The 14,617-nt window shown below is 42.8% G+C and overlaps 1 protein-coding gene across 1 annotated transcript in view; it reads right to left on the bottom strand.

The window, feature by feature from the left end:
- The window catches only part of MSH3 (mutS homolog 3), a 197,679-nt gene that overhangs the window by 119,786 nt on the left and 63,276 nt on the right, over positions 1–14,617 (bottom strand). Inside the window, exons 9-10 of the mRNA XM_075541226.1 lie at positions 10,164–10,276; positions 8,095–8,209 (exon numbers count right to left, since the gene is read on the bottom strand). Coding sequence (XP_075397341.1) covers positions 8,095–8,209; positions 10,164–10,276 — 228 coding nt within the window. The remainder of the gene's footprint in view (positions 1–8,094; positions 8,210–10,163; positions 10,277–14,617) is intronic.

Genomic DNA, 14,617 nt, shown 5'->3' with positions numbered 1-14,617 from the left:
TATAACACTGTTGGCTTTGAATTATAGCAATTTGCATTCTTCTCCACTTCTTAGGTGCCCTGGTGGCCCAGTGGTTAAGTAGCTGGCTGCTAGTACAAAGGATGGTAGTTCAAACCTATCCGCTGCTCCACAGGAGAAAGACATGCCAACCTGCCTCCTAAAAATGTAGAAGCTTGGCAACCTATAGAGCAGTTCTACGATGTCCTTTAGGGTTTCAACGAATCAGACTGACTTGATGGAAACGGGTTTAGATTTGTTTTCTACTCTTCTTAAAAGCAAGGGTTATTTCTAGCACACTCATCTTGCAACACCTTCAGGCCACAGCAGAAAGCAGGCACTTAAATGCATGCCATTTTCCTATGAGAAGTCAACTGTTTTGTTTTTGTTTCTTTTCTTGGGTCATAAAGCCCCCAAGACGTTTGTGACATACCCAGCTACAGTTATAAAATTACAAGGGGTACCCTGCAGTCGTCACTTGAGCTGACAGGTGCTCATAAAGATTCATGGGCAAAGAGCCAAGTTGGAAGGTCTGTGTCTGCGTTTCTGTTTTTCAGTTATTTCTGTGGTGTGTGTGTGTGAATTTTGAGTTTTATTGACATACAATTCACCTATCATCCGATTCAATAACTTAAACACATTAAAAAGAGGTGTGCGGTGTGTCTTAGTTTCCTGATGCTCCTGTAATAGCAAGACCAGAAGAGGGCCGTTTGAAAGACCAGAGACTTACATCTTTCTGGTTTTGTGGGTAGCTGCTGGTTGGCATGCATCAGGTACCCAAGATGCAGAGTGGAACTGCCGCACTCCACACGATTTTCATGGCCGTGGCTTTTAGAAGTAGATTGACAAGTCTTACTTCCAGGGAGCCACTGAAGGGGCTCGGACAGCCACTTCCAGTGAAATACTCCAGGGCCTAGCCATTTGGTTGGATATCCAAATGAGGACATTGGCTCTAGAAGAGGCTCCCTTTGCCCACTTTAGGGAAATCCCTGTCTCAGCTTCTGTAGGTTCTTCCTGGCATTCTTTGAGATCTGCCTGGGCCATCTACTTTGTTCCTATGTAGTATTTACATGCTGGACTGCTAACGGAAAGGTGTGTAGTTTAAAACCCGCAGCTGCTCCACAGGAGAAAGACAAGGCTTTCTACTTCTGCAGAGTTACAGTCTCAGATAACCCAGGGGCAGTGCCACCCTGCCCTACAGGTCACTGTGAGTCAGAATCAACTCGACAGCAGAGAGTTTATTTTGATTTATCCTTACTTGTATCTACCATATATACTCGAATATAAGCTGACCAGAGCATAAGTCGAGGTACTTAATTATTACCTGGGAAACCAGAAACACTGATTGACTCGAGTAAAAGCCTAGGGTAGGAAATGCAGGATGTGAATTAACACAGAGACCAGAGGGGAGAGATGGAGCGCAGCCACAGGCACATCCTTACCAGTTCAGCTGCCAGTAAGTGAATCACTGCGGGTGTTGTGCGAATTGGAGCCGTCCACGTCATAGGACGGCTCTGATTGGTTAGATGTGAGTAAACAAACATTCAGCGCCCTGCAGTGTCAGCGGGGCTTTGAATGAACAGCGGAGGAACGGCAATCACCCGCGAGATGTTACACCTCACTGGGGTACCACTGACCCATGTATAAGCTGAACCTAGTTTTTCAGCACATTTTCTTTGTGCTGAAAAACTCAGCTTATATACGAGTATACACAGTAAGTCTACATCTATGTCGCTCATCACATCTCAAAAACCTTTAGGTTTAAGACACCCCATACACTGATATGGCTTCATTAACATAACTAAACCCCCTATTCCTAAATGGATATGAGCACCAGGACATTATTTTGGAGGGATCGAATAGACTTGGGATCAATGTCTAATCAATTTTCCATGTGTTGAGATATGAGACTATCACTACCCATGTCCCTGGAAAGCTAAGCTTAATGTATACTCTAGGAGTGGTTTGGATTTGCTATCAGGAGAGACCAGGCATCATGCTTGGTCAAGAGAAGGGGCAGCAACAAAGAGGGAGGCCTTCGATGAGACAGACTGACTCAGTATCTGCCACAATGGGCTCATAATAAGCACAACCGTGAGGATGGCGCAGGACCGAATAGCGTCTCCTTCTGCGGTGCATAGGGTCCCTATGAGCCGGAACCGACGCAACGGTACCTAACGGGAACAACAACTATGAGGGGTTAGGTGATACTTGTTTATGTAATTAGACTGACGCTGGCAGGGTGCCTCGGGCGCCTGGTTTAGTGCTGCACCGAGGACGTGAAGGAAGACCTAGGACTCTCACCCAGTCTCTGGCAACTTCCACTACTGCCAAAATGAGTACGATGACTGCAGATGTCCAAGGTACTCAAATTAGCTCCCAACACCAGACCTCTGCAGAGGACATGCGCAAGTTCTTTTCTTCAGTAGCAGTCTCAATAAAGTATCGTGGGGTTTTTGGAGGTATTTTAGTTTTTGGTTTGGTTTGTTTTTACTGAATAGGCTACCTAAACCTCAAATTAGAGGATTCTTGAAATGACTATCTGCCCAGATTTTATAAAGACAAATCAAGCACCGGGCACGCTAAAATTGGATTGATGCCTAGGGCACACTACCAGACTGACTCAGTGCGCTTTCGCGTTGCTCACAGGATGGCTGGTGTTGACACAGTAGGTTGGAGGCTTCCTTCCAAGTCCAAAGACATTTTCTCCTGTTAGGGCCTGTTTACATTAGGAATTATATACATCTCTGACATAAAGGTTGCATCTACCAGCAATCCCTGGGTATGTTCACTGACCTGAAATACTCAGGCAATTCTAAATCATTTACCCTGGGGAAGAAGCCAGATTTTCTGTGCTTTTAAATGAACCTCGTAAACAATGACTGGCTAGAGAACCTGGAGAGAAATCTTCTAAGAGTCGAGAGAAAATATTTCATTACTATTTCAGACACTGAAAATACAAAGAAAGCCTCTTTTCCTCAAGCTTTATAACCAGAGGGAAAAGGCCTTGCTGAAAGCTTGTCAGAGAAATTTAAGAGTTTCTTTCATTCTTATTCTGCTTTTAAAAAGAAAGAAAATCAATCATTCTGATTTGGACGAAGGCAGTACATATTGCAGACCTCATATGAAAGGTCAATTCATGACAAAGACTCCATTGAAATATCAAGAATGTTATTCTAAAATTGAAACACACACCAAAAAATCTACCATAGTAACCAGGCCTTCTATAGCTACAAAGTTTCTGTACATAGTTTACAGAGCTCAAACCCGCAGGCTGTGTCCAACTTTTTGAAGGTTAGTATTATTAATGAATTATAGTGTACAATACTATACAAAACTTCAGTTTTGTTGCGAATTCACTTCCAGTTGATTTAAAGCTTTTAAAAGGACTACGTCTGCATGCCAGACACATTCTGAAGAATTTTCAGAGAGCTGTAAAAACATGAAAAAGATACCCCTTAACGACACTTCTTTCTTTGCATTCCTACGTGCTGCCAAGATTATTAAAGAGGGAAATAATAGTGCCAAGGACCCCAAGACCATTCAGAAGCCCAGGGACTTGCTGGAACTCACAGGACTCACACATAAGGGTCATCAATAATCAGGGCAACAAAATCCTAGCCCTAGTTATTGAGCAAAAATATCTAAGTGTGAAGCTATTGTTTCTCAGTATCTCCTCCCTCTGGGTCTGCATCCTTCTGAAGGCACTGTTTCCATCTCTCCACCTCTTCTTCCCTGAAGAGCTCTCTGCTCCTGGATTTACACCACGTCAAAATGGCACGTTACTAATGACGTAAAGCATGCTCCTTTTCAATGTCCTTTGAGTTCAGAGGACAAAAAGAAGTCTGATGGGGCAAGTCCAGGGTTACAGGATGACTGGAGGACGGCTTCCCAGGGAAATTCCCTAAGGGCCCCTTGCTGCCCTTGGAGATGGAGCAGGTGCACTGTTGTCGGTGGTAAAAAGTCAGCACAGCACTCCTCACCAACGCAGATCTCCATTTTCCTAACAGTCCTTCCTAGCACGCCCCAGTTATTGGCTGGTGTCAATCCAGACAGTGTGCAAGGATGGTCTCTCTGCAATAACAAATAAAGTCCATTAAAGCTGACTAAGCTGGCTTCTCTGCCTTTCACGGGCCTGGCCCAACAGCTCCCTGAGAAGTCACTGTTTCCATCGGACCTGTGGCTGAAGGCACCTTAACAAGAGTAAGACAAGAGTACTCCAACACTGACGGCTGAGAAATGCTGCACCACTTTGTTTGGAAGAAACCAGTACCTGCGAGAACTGGAACCCACGCGGCAGTATTTTACGTGTCCTCCATTCGTTTTACTCACAGCTGTAACTGACAACGAGGAAAAGACACAGAGCAAAAGCAGAAAAGAGAATGAAGGCCCACGTGGCACGGTCCAAAAGAAAGCGAGCTCCCAGCTTCCAATCCTAGCAGCAAGCTGTGAGCGCATCTGTGAACTATCACCCACCAGGGCAGCACATTAGAGACGTAGTGCCCAGGGCTTTACGGTGCTGGTAGCAAGGCATGTGCCAAAATGCCAGCTCCCGGAAAGAAAGCAGGTGCTGAGAATAACCCATGCTGTTTTAAAAAATGTTTCTAACTGACATGCAGAATCATCCCATGACAGAATGGTGATCACTCTCCCCAAACCTAAATTTCCAGATTCCAGGCAAGAGTGCCCAGACTTGGGCCTACTGTGTTAATTCTTTTCTGCATATCTCTCTTTGAAAAGGCCATCTCCTTATAGCATCATGTGTTATGTTTATTGACTCGTGTGTTCTTCCTAGTTTGCTCTTCGTTCCTAAAATGATCTTTGCTTTCATTGTTAAATCCTATCACCTCATTTCAGAGTTTTTCTACTTCTCGTTTGTATGTTGTTCTTTCACAGCTAGTAAGCCCCGGTGCCAATCCCGAGTCAACATTGGACTGGTCAATGTAAGGTCACTGGTTCACACCTACCAGTTGCTCCTGGGAAGAAAGATGAGGCTCCCATAAAGATTTATAGCCTCATTATATAGGATCACTATGGGTCCAAATCAACGTGATGGCAATGGGCTTTGTTTTGATTTGTTTTGTGATTTTCACATCTAGTATAGTGTTCTTAATATCTTTTTGCTCCTTTTGAAATAAGTATGGTTTTTGTTTCTTTTGAGGGCATGCCGTTCTGGCATGTACATGTCTGCAGTGATGCCATCGTGTTCCCTCCTTGCTTTGTTAGAATCGTTGCGGGGACATTTGACTCTTACACAAGATCAGGTCATCTGCGACTAGAGACAGTTTTCCTTCTTCCTTTCTGATCTGAACGCCTTTTATTTCATGTTCTTGCCTAATTGCACATGATAGAACTTTCAGTACGATACTGAATAGAAATGGCCAGAAAAGACTTTCTTCTCTTGCTCCTAATCTTCAGAGGAAAACATTCCGTCTAAATCGAGGGAGGACAGTGAAATTACACTTCGGATTCATCTTCAGGGTCGGCTTGCACACCACCAGCACATGCGTCGTCATTCACATTTCATTTTTAAGCAAGGCGATGGGTACCGGTTAGATCACTATCTATGTTCATGACCTTATCTCACAAAGATATTTGACCACTTAAAAAAAATCAAGTCTACTTCACAGGATGAAAGAATTCCTTTTTGTGTGTGTTCATTTATCCATAACTTTCCATATCTACCCACTGCCCACTAGGTGCTGGGCATATGTTGAGCACTTAAAATATATAAAACACGGGGCCACACATTAGGGCTGAAGCTCTCTGGAATGGCATTAGACATATACTAAGGAACCAACATTGATGAAGCTCAAAGACTACAGGTCTTCATTAGAGATTACAACTAAATGCAAAGTAAATTAAAATACTCACAATTAGATCCATAGACAAACATCATAGTAAACAGATCAAAGCTGTCAAGGATCTCATTTTACTTGGATCCACAATTAACCTTGAAGGAAGCAACAAGTCAAGAAATCAGATGACATACTCAACTGGTAGCAAATCTGGTGCCCAGACCTCTTTAAAGTGGTAGAGAGGACGCAGTGTGTTGACCCGAGCCATGGTGTCTTCCATTGGCTCAGAAGCATGTGAAAGTTGAGCAATGAATAAAGAAGAGTGAAGAAGAATCTATGCATTTGAAAAAGAGGACGAGCCTTGATGAGAAGAATTGACACAGGGACCAACAACCCACTCAAAAGGAACACAGGAGGAGGGGAGGACCTGGCAGTGCTTTGTCCTGTTGTACGCAGCATGGCTGCGAGCTGGAACTGACTCAATGGTACCTAAAACAAGGCACTAGAAGAGTCAGTTCGGTGAACCCATATATGTATATGCACATGTATGTATTTATATACATGCATACATGTACCTGTATACACAAATGTGCAGATACGGATATATATTTATAAACTTGTCAACATATATACATATATGTTTTTCTATTGAGTATTTGTTTTACTTTATGTTAGTAAGAGACAGAATCATCTTTTGAGGTCCAAGTTCATCTAAACACATCAGAATCTCATTTAAGGGGGTGGGAGAGCTTGTTGCTTATTTAAATATCAGTACTTCTTTTACTAGTGGGGTAGGAGCAGGCAGAAAATACAAATCTTTAAAAGTGAGCTATCATTCATGAATTTCACATCAGAGTTAAAGGGTCCAGGTGATGAACAATAGGCTGGTTGGGTAGCTAGTTTTCTCCTCTTTGTGAGGCTCTAATACAATCGACCATACAGGCCAGCATTTCCCAAAACGGACTAAAAAGCCTCTCAGGGAACAGTGGAGGGACAGAGGGAAGCTGTCAAAGCAAATATCTACACTATATGCTAGATTACAGGCTATAGTTTAAAAAAAATTAATTGTCAGAGGGTGCTAAGTAATTTTTCTTCCAAAAAGGGGGTGGTAGGCCAAATAAGTTTGAGAACCTATAATACAGACCCATCTATATAGTAAGGCTCCTGTTATTGGAGATGAAGGCACAATTCAATGAGATATAATGCCAGGCCTCAATGTTTTAAATTAAATATCTCTGACATATTAAAATACACAGGGATTAGTAGCTTCGGGAACTGCTGCCTCCACTAAGACCAGAAGCACTAGATGGTGCCCAGCTGCTCCGTCCTGCCTTTTGTTTCTCCTCAACAGCCTAGATCTGGCAACATCTCTGCTCCCCGGTTCATATTCTGCCATTTCACCAAACAAGCTCCTGTCTGCCCACCCACTTCTGTAAAATGGAAGTAGCTCCCTGTCCAGAATCAATAGGTAGCTGGTGCTCTTGGGTGACAGTGAGTAAACTCAAACTCACAGCGACCCCATTTGAGAGAAGAGAACGATTCTGTGGTCTTCTTAGCTGCAAACTTTATGGAAGCAGAGCACCAGGTCTTTCTCCTGAGGGACTGTTGGGAGGGTGTGAACCACCAACCTTTTGGTGAACAGCCAATCAATCGCTTACCCATTATGACACCAGCGCACCCTAGACTCAGGACAGTGTTAGGAAAATTCTCGACAGAGCCAAGGAAAATTGCTAAGAAGGTGAAAATTCAAAAAAGCAAGAAAAATATCCACTTCCTTTAAAAAATTATTCTGCTTGAGAGTAAACCAGTATTTTTTTCAGAATGTCTACTGCCAGTTTTTAAACCTTAGAATATCTACAAAGCTAAATACTTTCAAAACCTGTCTGTTAAAAACCTATCCTTTTAGCCACTAACCCCTTAACTCCAGCTTCCGGTTCTAGCATACAAGGAGGGAAACCACAAATAAGGTAACAAAATTCCACAAATGACTTTAAACTACTTCTTTATCCAGTTGGTAAAAAGCACAGTACTATAGTCAAAGATAGAACACACCAAATAGCTACCATGAATACACCGTGCTTGACATGCTTCTGAAGAGTTTATCAATATTTCTGAATCAACCAATGCTTTTAAAACCCGTTAGAACACTACCGAACACTTCGTCCGTGCCCCTAAATGAGCATTCCACCAACAGCAGGTAAAATTGTCTGAGTTACAGTCGTTTCCAAACATAAGAAGTGTTTTTACGTAACTCTTTTTATTTGTTTGTTTGTATTGATTTTTTGGAAAGCAGACTTACTTGGGCGTGGAGAGCACGTTCCCCAAGTTGAATTCTTGGAGGTATCTGATGGTGGCGCCCAACGAGCCGATCACCGGCGCTTCCAGATCCATGATGCCAGAAAAACACGGAGACCCTGAAAAGGGCACCAACCATCATTAAAATTATTCCCCACTATTCAAACCAATTTTAAGTCAAACAAAATGTATTTAACAGCTATTCTAATTTAGAAAATGAAGAGCTTTCCATCTTTTCTCCCTCGTTCATCCTTAAGTCCTGCCAAAATATTCTGAACAGAACAGCATAAGGATCCTTTAAGAAATGTACATCAGATCATGTCACCCTCTCAAAATTTTTCAAAATCCCAGTTCACTGAGAGTAGAAGCTCATCTCAAAGACCCCATATAGTGTGCCACCCATCTCCTCTTTATCTGTCCTCCTAACGCTCTGCTCCTCCGTCACCTGGCTCCAGCACACAACCTCCTCCGTGTTCCTTGAACACGCCGGGCACACTCCGAGACACAGCACGTACAGTCCCCTCCGCCTGAAGCACTGTTCCTCCATGCAGCTACGTGTCCCCCTAAACTCTCTGTTCAGGCCAGTGCTCAGGGAGCCTCTTCTTCATCTCCCTCGCTCCCTGCCTTGTTTCCTTCAGAACATTTATCACCTTCAAACGCACTGGGTACTGTACGGACTCCTGCTGTGGTCTCCACGGGAGCCAGGCTGGCAGGAATGAGGGGCAGGGGCCAAGTCAAACACTGATGCATGGTGGAGGGAGTGTGAGCTAGACGACTAACAGCTTCTTCATGAAACCTGGACACTACTAATTTAATCCTGGCGAGCAACCTTTCAAAATGCTAGCCGTCAGCAGAACATTTGTTCAAGCATTCTCTAAAATTCTGAGGAAAAGAAGGAAAAGGGAAGGTGGGTGAGTGACTGGCTCTTCCTTACACTCCACTGATGCCAGTGCCAGCAAGTTGTTAAAATATCACCTTTACAAAGGGAGATGTCTCAGGAATGTGACTGATGAGTGGACGGACAAAGAGCTCTCCTTCGGTTACTTATTAGTAATGACTTGTGATTGTAGTCCACTGGCATAGTTATATAACTGGTGTCAATTTGGGATTTGAGAGGATTAAGAGTATAGGGGTGGATCATAGCCAATGAGGTGTCTGTGGGCTGGAAAATTTGGAATTTCCTCCTTGGAGGCAGGAAACCCCTTTTTTCTCTACTCATTCCCTGGGAGACTCTCTACTGACAAGGCTGACTTCCTGCGAGACATCCCTGAGGAGAAGCCACATGGACCTACCCTGATGCAGCCCTGGGTGCAGAGAAGCTACGTGGAAACCCCTAGGTGCTGGAGAAGCTGCGTGGAAACCCCTGCCAGTGCTGAGATGCTTATAATGCCACTAAACCCAAAGACTTTCTACCCACTGGCCTGTGATCTTCCTGCATTCAGCGTCACTGCATGTGTTTAGTGAGTCTGAAGAGGACTGTATAGTTCGGTATTGGACATACAGGCTAATATCGAACTTATAGGCTTCGACTGGACTGGGTTGGATGCTTTCTTAATGTAAAATTACCCTTCACATAAAACTCTGTCTTATACATACAAAAGTTTCTACGGATTTGTTTCTCTAGTCTACCCGGACTAACACACACTCACAAAATGCTATCTGGTCCTACTCAGGTGGGTTATGAATTCTACTCTTCGGATGGACAGGGTTTCACTGACTGCTATTCCAAAAGAGACCTCCAAGCTTTTCTTCTCGTCTATCCTATACTGCACTTGACCGCAGCCAAAAGACCAAGAAGCAATGCAGTCTATCTTATTCTGGAAGCTCCACAGAAACCTGTTCAGTATCAAAGCAACACACAGGCCTCCACTGAGAAATGGTACCTGCACATGAGGAGCTCTGGCCAGAAATCAAATGTATATCTCCTTTGTGAAATTTAAATCTCCTGAACCAATGATCTCTGGTAACAAGCTAAGTACCAGGTGTCTTAGATTTAAAGTCAAACGCATACCTTTATCCAAATCTAACTCAATCCAATTCGAAGCCATGGGGAAATATGTAGAATATATTTACCTTTGGTGTCAACTGCATCTTTTGCATAAAAATCTGTGACCACCTGGAAGGCGTGGCTGTATTCAAAATGGATGGCATCCATCCTTTCAACTCGGATTCTGTCATCCTGTACCCTGAAAGAGGAAAATGAGAATTCCACAGGTAAGTATCTATACTGGGCATTTCAAGCCTTTCTTTGACATGCCAAAAATACACACATCCTATGTTCTCTCTCAGAACAGGAAGAGAGATTTCATAAAATATAATATATTTTACTGTAATACATTACATGCTTTGACTCATATGCACTTTATAATTTTTTTTAATTGAGCTTTGAGGGAGAGTACTATAGATAATGTCACAAAGAGATAATGGGTTGGTATATATTCGAAGCCGGTGTACCTTGTTCCAAAGGCTTCATTTGCCCTACAGCACGGCAAGACTGTGCAGGCATAAGCTGCTTCAGGAAGATATCAAAGAAGTGGGATTTCCTCCCAACCATGATGCTGAAAAGATTTTCACATCCTAATCCACTAGACGGAGATTATCTAACTAACTATTGCAAATCTATTATCAAATGTTATCTTCCTGTAGACTCCCTTACTATCTGGATTTTGAGAAGTCAGCAGCAAAGTTATTGTTTGTTAATTCAAAAAGCAATGAATGACCTTACACGAAAACCAATGTTTTTATACAAGTACCAAAAGTGAACACAAGAGGCTGGTTACTCAATTACCATTCTAATTAATGTCTCATTTGATAAGCAGGTAAGGATTTAGAAACCATTCAATTTGATAAAAATGAATTTGTTAAAAAAAATGACAGTAATCCCAAGGCTTTTATGAAGCATTACAAAAATGTTAAATTCACCGTTCTGCAATCTGTATTATACATTCTTACAGAAGCTGCCCACCCTGGCCCCCAAATGGTTCAGGGATGAAATCTCCTATCTATATGTTCCTGGAATTTTTTATTTTAAAAAGCCTATACAGTAAATTCAAATCAATGGATATTTGACACAAAAATCTATTTGTACAACTGGAAACCCAGTGACATGTATCCAAAAGAAATGTGGTCAAATTAGGTTTTAGTAACTTCTACTTTAACCAGAGGACTGCCCACCTTGATGTTATGTATTGAATTGTGTCCCCGGAAATGCATGCAGTGGTATAGAGGGGTATGTGGCAGGCTTCTATCTGCAAGGTCAGCAGATCAAAACCACCAGCCTCTCTGAGGAAGAAAGATGAGGTTCCTGTAAAGAGCTACAGTCTCAGAAACCCACAGGAGCAGTTCGACTCTGTTCTACAGAATCACTATGAGTCACTATGGCAGGGAATTTTTTGTGGGGGAATCATGATCCCTATTCCTGTGGATATAATCCTATTTGGGAATAGGGTGTCTTTGGACTGTTAAAGAGACTACCTGTGTGTAGGGTATGTCTTTGACGGACAGAACAGGCAGCTCAGGCGGAGAGAAGCAAGCAGAGATGTTAGAAGAGAGAGATGGCCTGCCACATCTGCCCAGCTGAGGGGTCAACCACCTGCGGCTCTCAAGCCATAAGTGGCTCTGAAGTGAAACTAAAAAACTTTTCAAGAATATTATTCAGATCATGGTGACTTCACTTGTTTTTAAAAATTTAATTATGGCTCTCAAATAATTTTAAATGGTTGTGAGGGACAAGATTGGTTCTTCCGTCTCAAAAGTTTGTCGACACCTGATCAAGATTAAGAAGGAATCAGAAAAGAAGAAATAAAAACTGAAGAGAGATAAAGACCTTCACAAAGTCAATACAGAAAGAAAGCGCACAGCTACAGCCAGTGCCCTGAATCCACACTTTTAGCCTTTTAGTTTAGGTGACAAAAATAAACGTCTGAGTATCACAGCAATACCCCTCAGTTGTGGTGTGTCTGGTGTAGCAACACTAGACCACAGGACAACTGATTTCCTCACACTATATCTGGAGGACCAGCCCAGAATTGTCTACAATGCACAGACTCCAAGGGATTGGGGGATGCACACTCAGTCTGCTCTTAGAAGTGGACCCAAACCAAACTAACTGTCATCGAGATGGTGCCGGCTCAGAGCAAGTCTACAGGACAGGGTGGAACTGCCTCCAGCTGTGCAGCTGGTGGTTTTGAACCGCTGACTTTGCAGTTAGCAGAGCAATGTATAACCACTACACCACCAGGGAGCCCTAGAAGTAAACAGTAAAGACCTTTTTATAAAGAAAAAAGTAAAGTCATCAATCCTTCATTCCAACAGAAGTTAGATCACTGGACTGAGTCTTCAAAAATGGTAACAATGTACTCCTATCCCCTTTACTATGCTCCACAGCGGCTAAGAGTGGCACCGTGCGCTACGTGCTGCCCTGCCAACCGCAAGATCAGCAGTTCAAAACCACCAGCTGTTCTGTGGGAGGAAGACGGGGTGCTGTTACAACCCACAGGGGCAATTCTATCCTGTCCTGTAGGGTGGCTACAAGTTGGCATCACCTCGATGGCAGTGAGTTTGGTGGGGTTTTGATAGAACTTGAAGAGTGCTGAGACCCCTCTGAGCCCTGGGTCTCAGCGTCCACTCTGTGCTTGCAGAGAGAACTAACATCGAAACGTGGGTCTCAATCACTCACAAGGTATGTCAAGCTAGGCTCTGTAGGTGAAAAATCTCTATTTGAATGAAGAACCTTCATATGTAGTATGTTTCCCTGTCACCAAATAACATTGTTTCTGAAACATTAAATGGTAATAAAAACTCTCTCTCAAAGGGCTGTGAAATCCACACTAAAAGAAGGGAACTTTAGCCCCAATAATATATTTTAATGCCAATTAGAACATAAAATCAGTGATTCAAAAAAGCAGATCATCTATAGAGACTTTATCCTAAGATTCAATTATGAACAAAGAAATGTTAGTTTACCAGTTTTATGAGCTGTGATGCTGTTAGGAACCACAATTTTTTTAAAATCATTTTATTGGGGGCTCATATAACTCTTATTACAATCTATACATACATTCATTGTGTCAAACACATTTGTACATTTGTTGCCATCATCATTCTCAAAACATTTGCTTTCTACTTGAGCCCTTGATATCAGCTCTCCTCATTTTTCCCCTCCCTCCCCGCCCCCCATGGACCTTTGATAATTTATAAATTATTATTTTGTCATGTCTTACATTGTCCGATGTCTCCCTTCATCCATGTTTCTATTGTCCATCCCCCAGGGAGGGGGTTATATGTAAATCCTTTTAATCGATTCCTCCTTTCTACCCCACCTTCCTTCTACCCTCCCGGTATCGCCACTCTCACCACTAGTCCTGAGTGGTTCATCTGTTCTGGACTCCCTGTGTTTCCAGTTCCTGTCTGTACCCGTGTACATCCTATAGCTAGATTTGTAAGGTAGAATTGGGATCATGATAGTGGGAGGTAGGAAGTATTTAAGAACTAGAGGAAAGTTGTATTTTTCATCATTGTTACACTACACCCTGACTGGTTCATCTCTTCCCCGAGACTCTTCTGTAAGGGGATGTCCACTTGCCTACAGATTGACTTTGGGTCTCCAATCTGCACTCCCCCTCATTCACAATGATATGATTTTTTTTCCTTTGATGCCTGATCCCTGATCCCTTCAGCACCTCATGATCACACAGGCTAGTGTGTTTCTTCCATGTGGGCTTGTTGCTTCTGAGCTAGATGGCTACTTGTCTTGTTTACCTTCAAGTCTTTAAGACCCCAGATGCTACAGCTTTTGATGGTTGGGCACCATCAGCTTTCTTCACCACATTTGCTTATGCACCCACTTTGTCTTCAGTGATCCTGTCGGGAAGGTGAGCATCAGGGAATGCTAGGTTATTAGAACAAAGTGTCCTTGCGTTGACGGAGTACTTGAGTAGAGGCCCAATGTCCATCTGCTACCTGAATACTAAACCTATGAATACAAGCACATCAATCTATTTCCCCATCATCATATATAAATATATTTACATGTGTACATGATTGTATTTAGACCTCTATAAATTCCCTTTGCCTCCTCATTCTTTCCTATATTTCCTTTTACTTTACTCTTGTCCCACTATCATGTTTAGCCTTCATTTGTGGTTCAGTAATTCCTCTTGGTTACATTGCCCTTGATCCATCCCCATCAGGCCTCTTACACCTCCTTGGCCACCAATTTGGATCACTTATTGTTCCCTTGTCCCTGGGTTTGTTAACACCCCTTCCTTTTCCCACCTCCCCCTCTCCCATGTCCCCCTAGAACTAGTGGCTCCATTGTTTTCTCCTGCAGATTGTTTATCCCACCTATCTTATCTAGACAGACCTGCAGAGATAATAATATGCACAAAAGAAAACAACAACAACAAAACCAGTGACAAAAAAAGAAAAGTCGGTAAATAGTTCAAGGTGTTTGTTGACCTTTAGGATGTTTTCTGGTCAAGTCTAATGGGGCACCACACCTTGGCCCTGAAGTCTATTTTTGGTAC

Source organism: Tenrec ecaudatus, chromosome 2 (assembly GCF_050624435.1).
Source record: "Tenrec ecaudatus isolate mTenEca1 chromosome 2, mTenEca1.hap1, whole genome shotgun sequence".
NCBI classification, from domain to species: Eukaryota; Metazoa; Chordata; class Mammalia; order Afrosoricida; family Tenrecidae; genus Tenrec; species Tenrec ecaudatus.
Note: the sequence above shows the minus strand (reverse complement) of the source record. Positions and strands in the feature narration are given on the sequence as shown.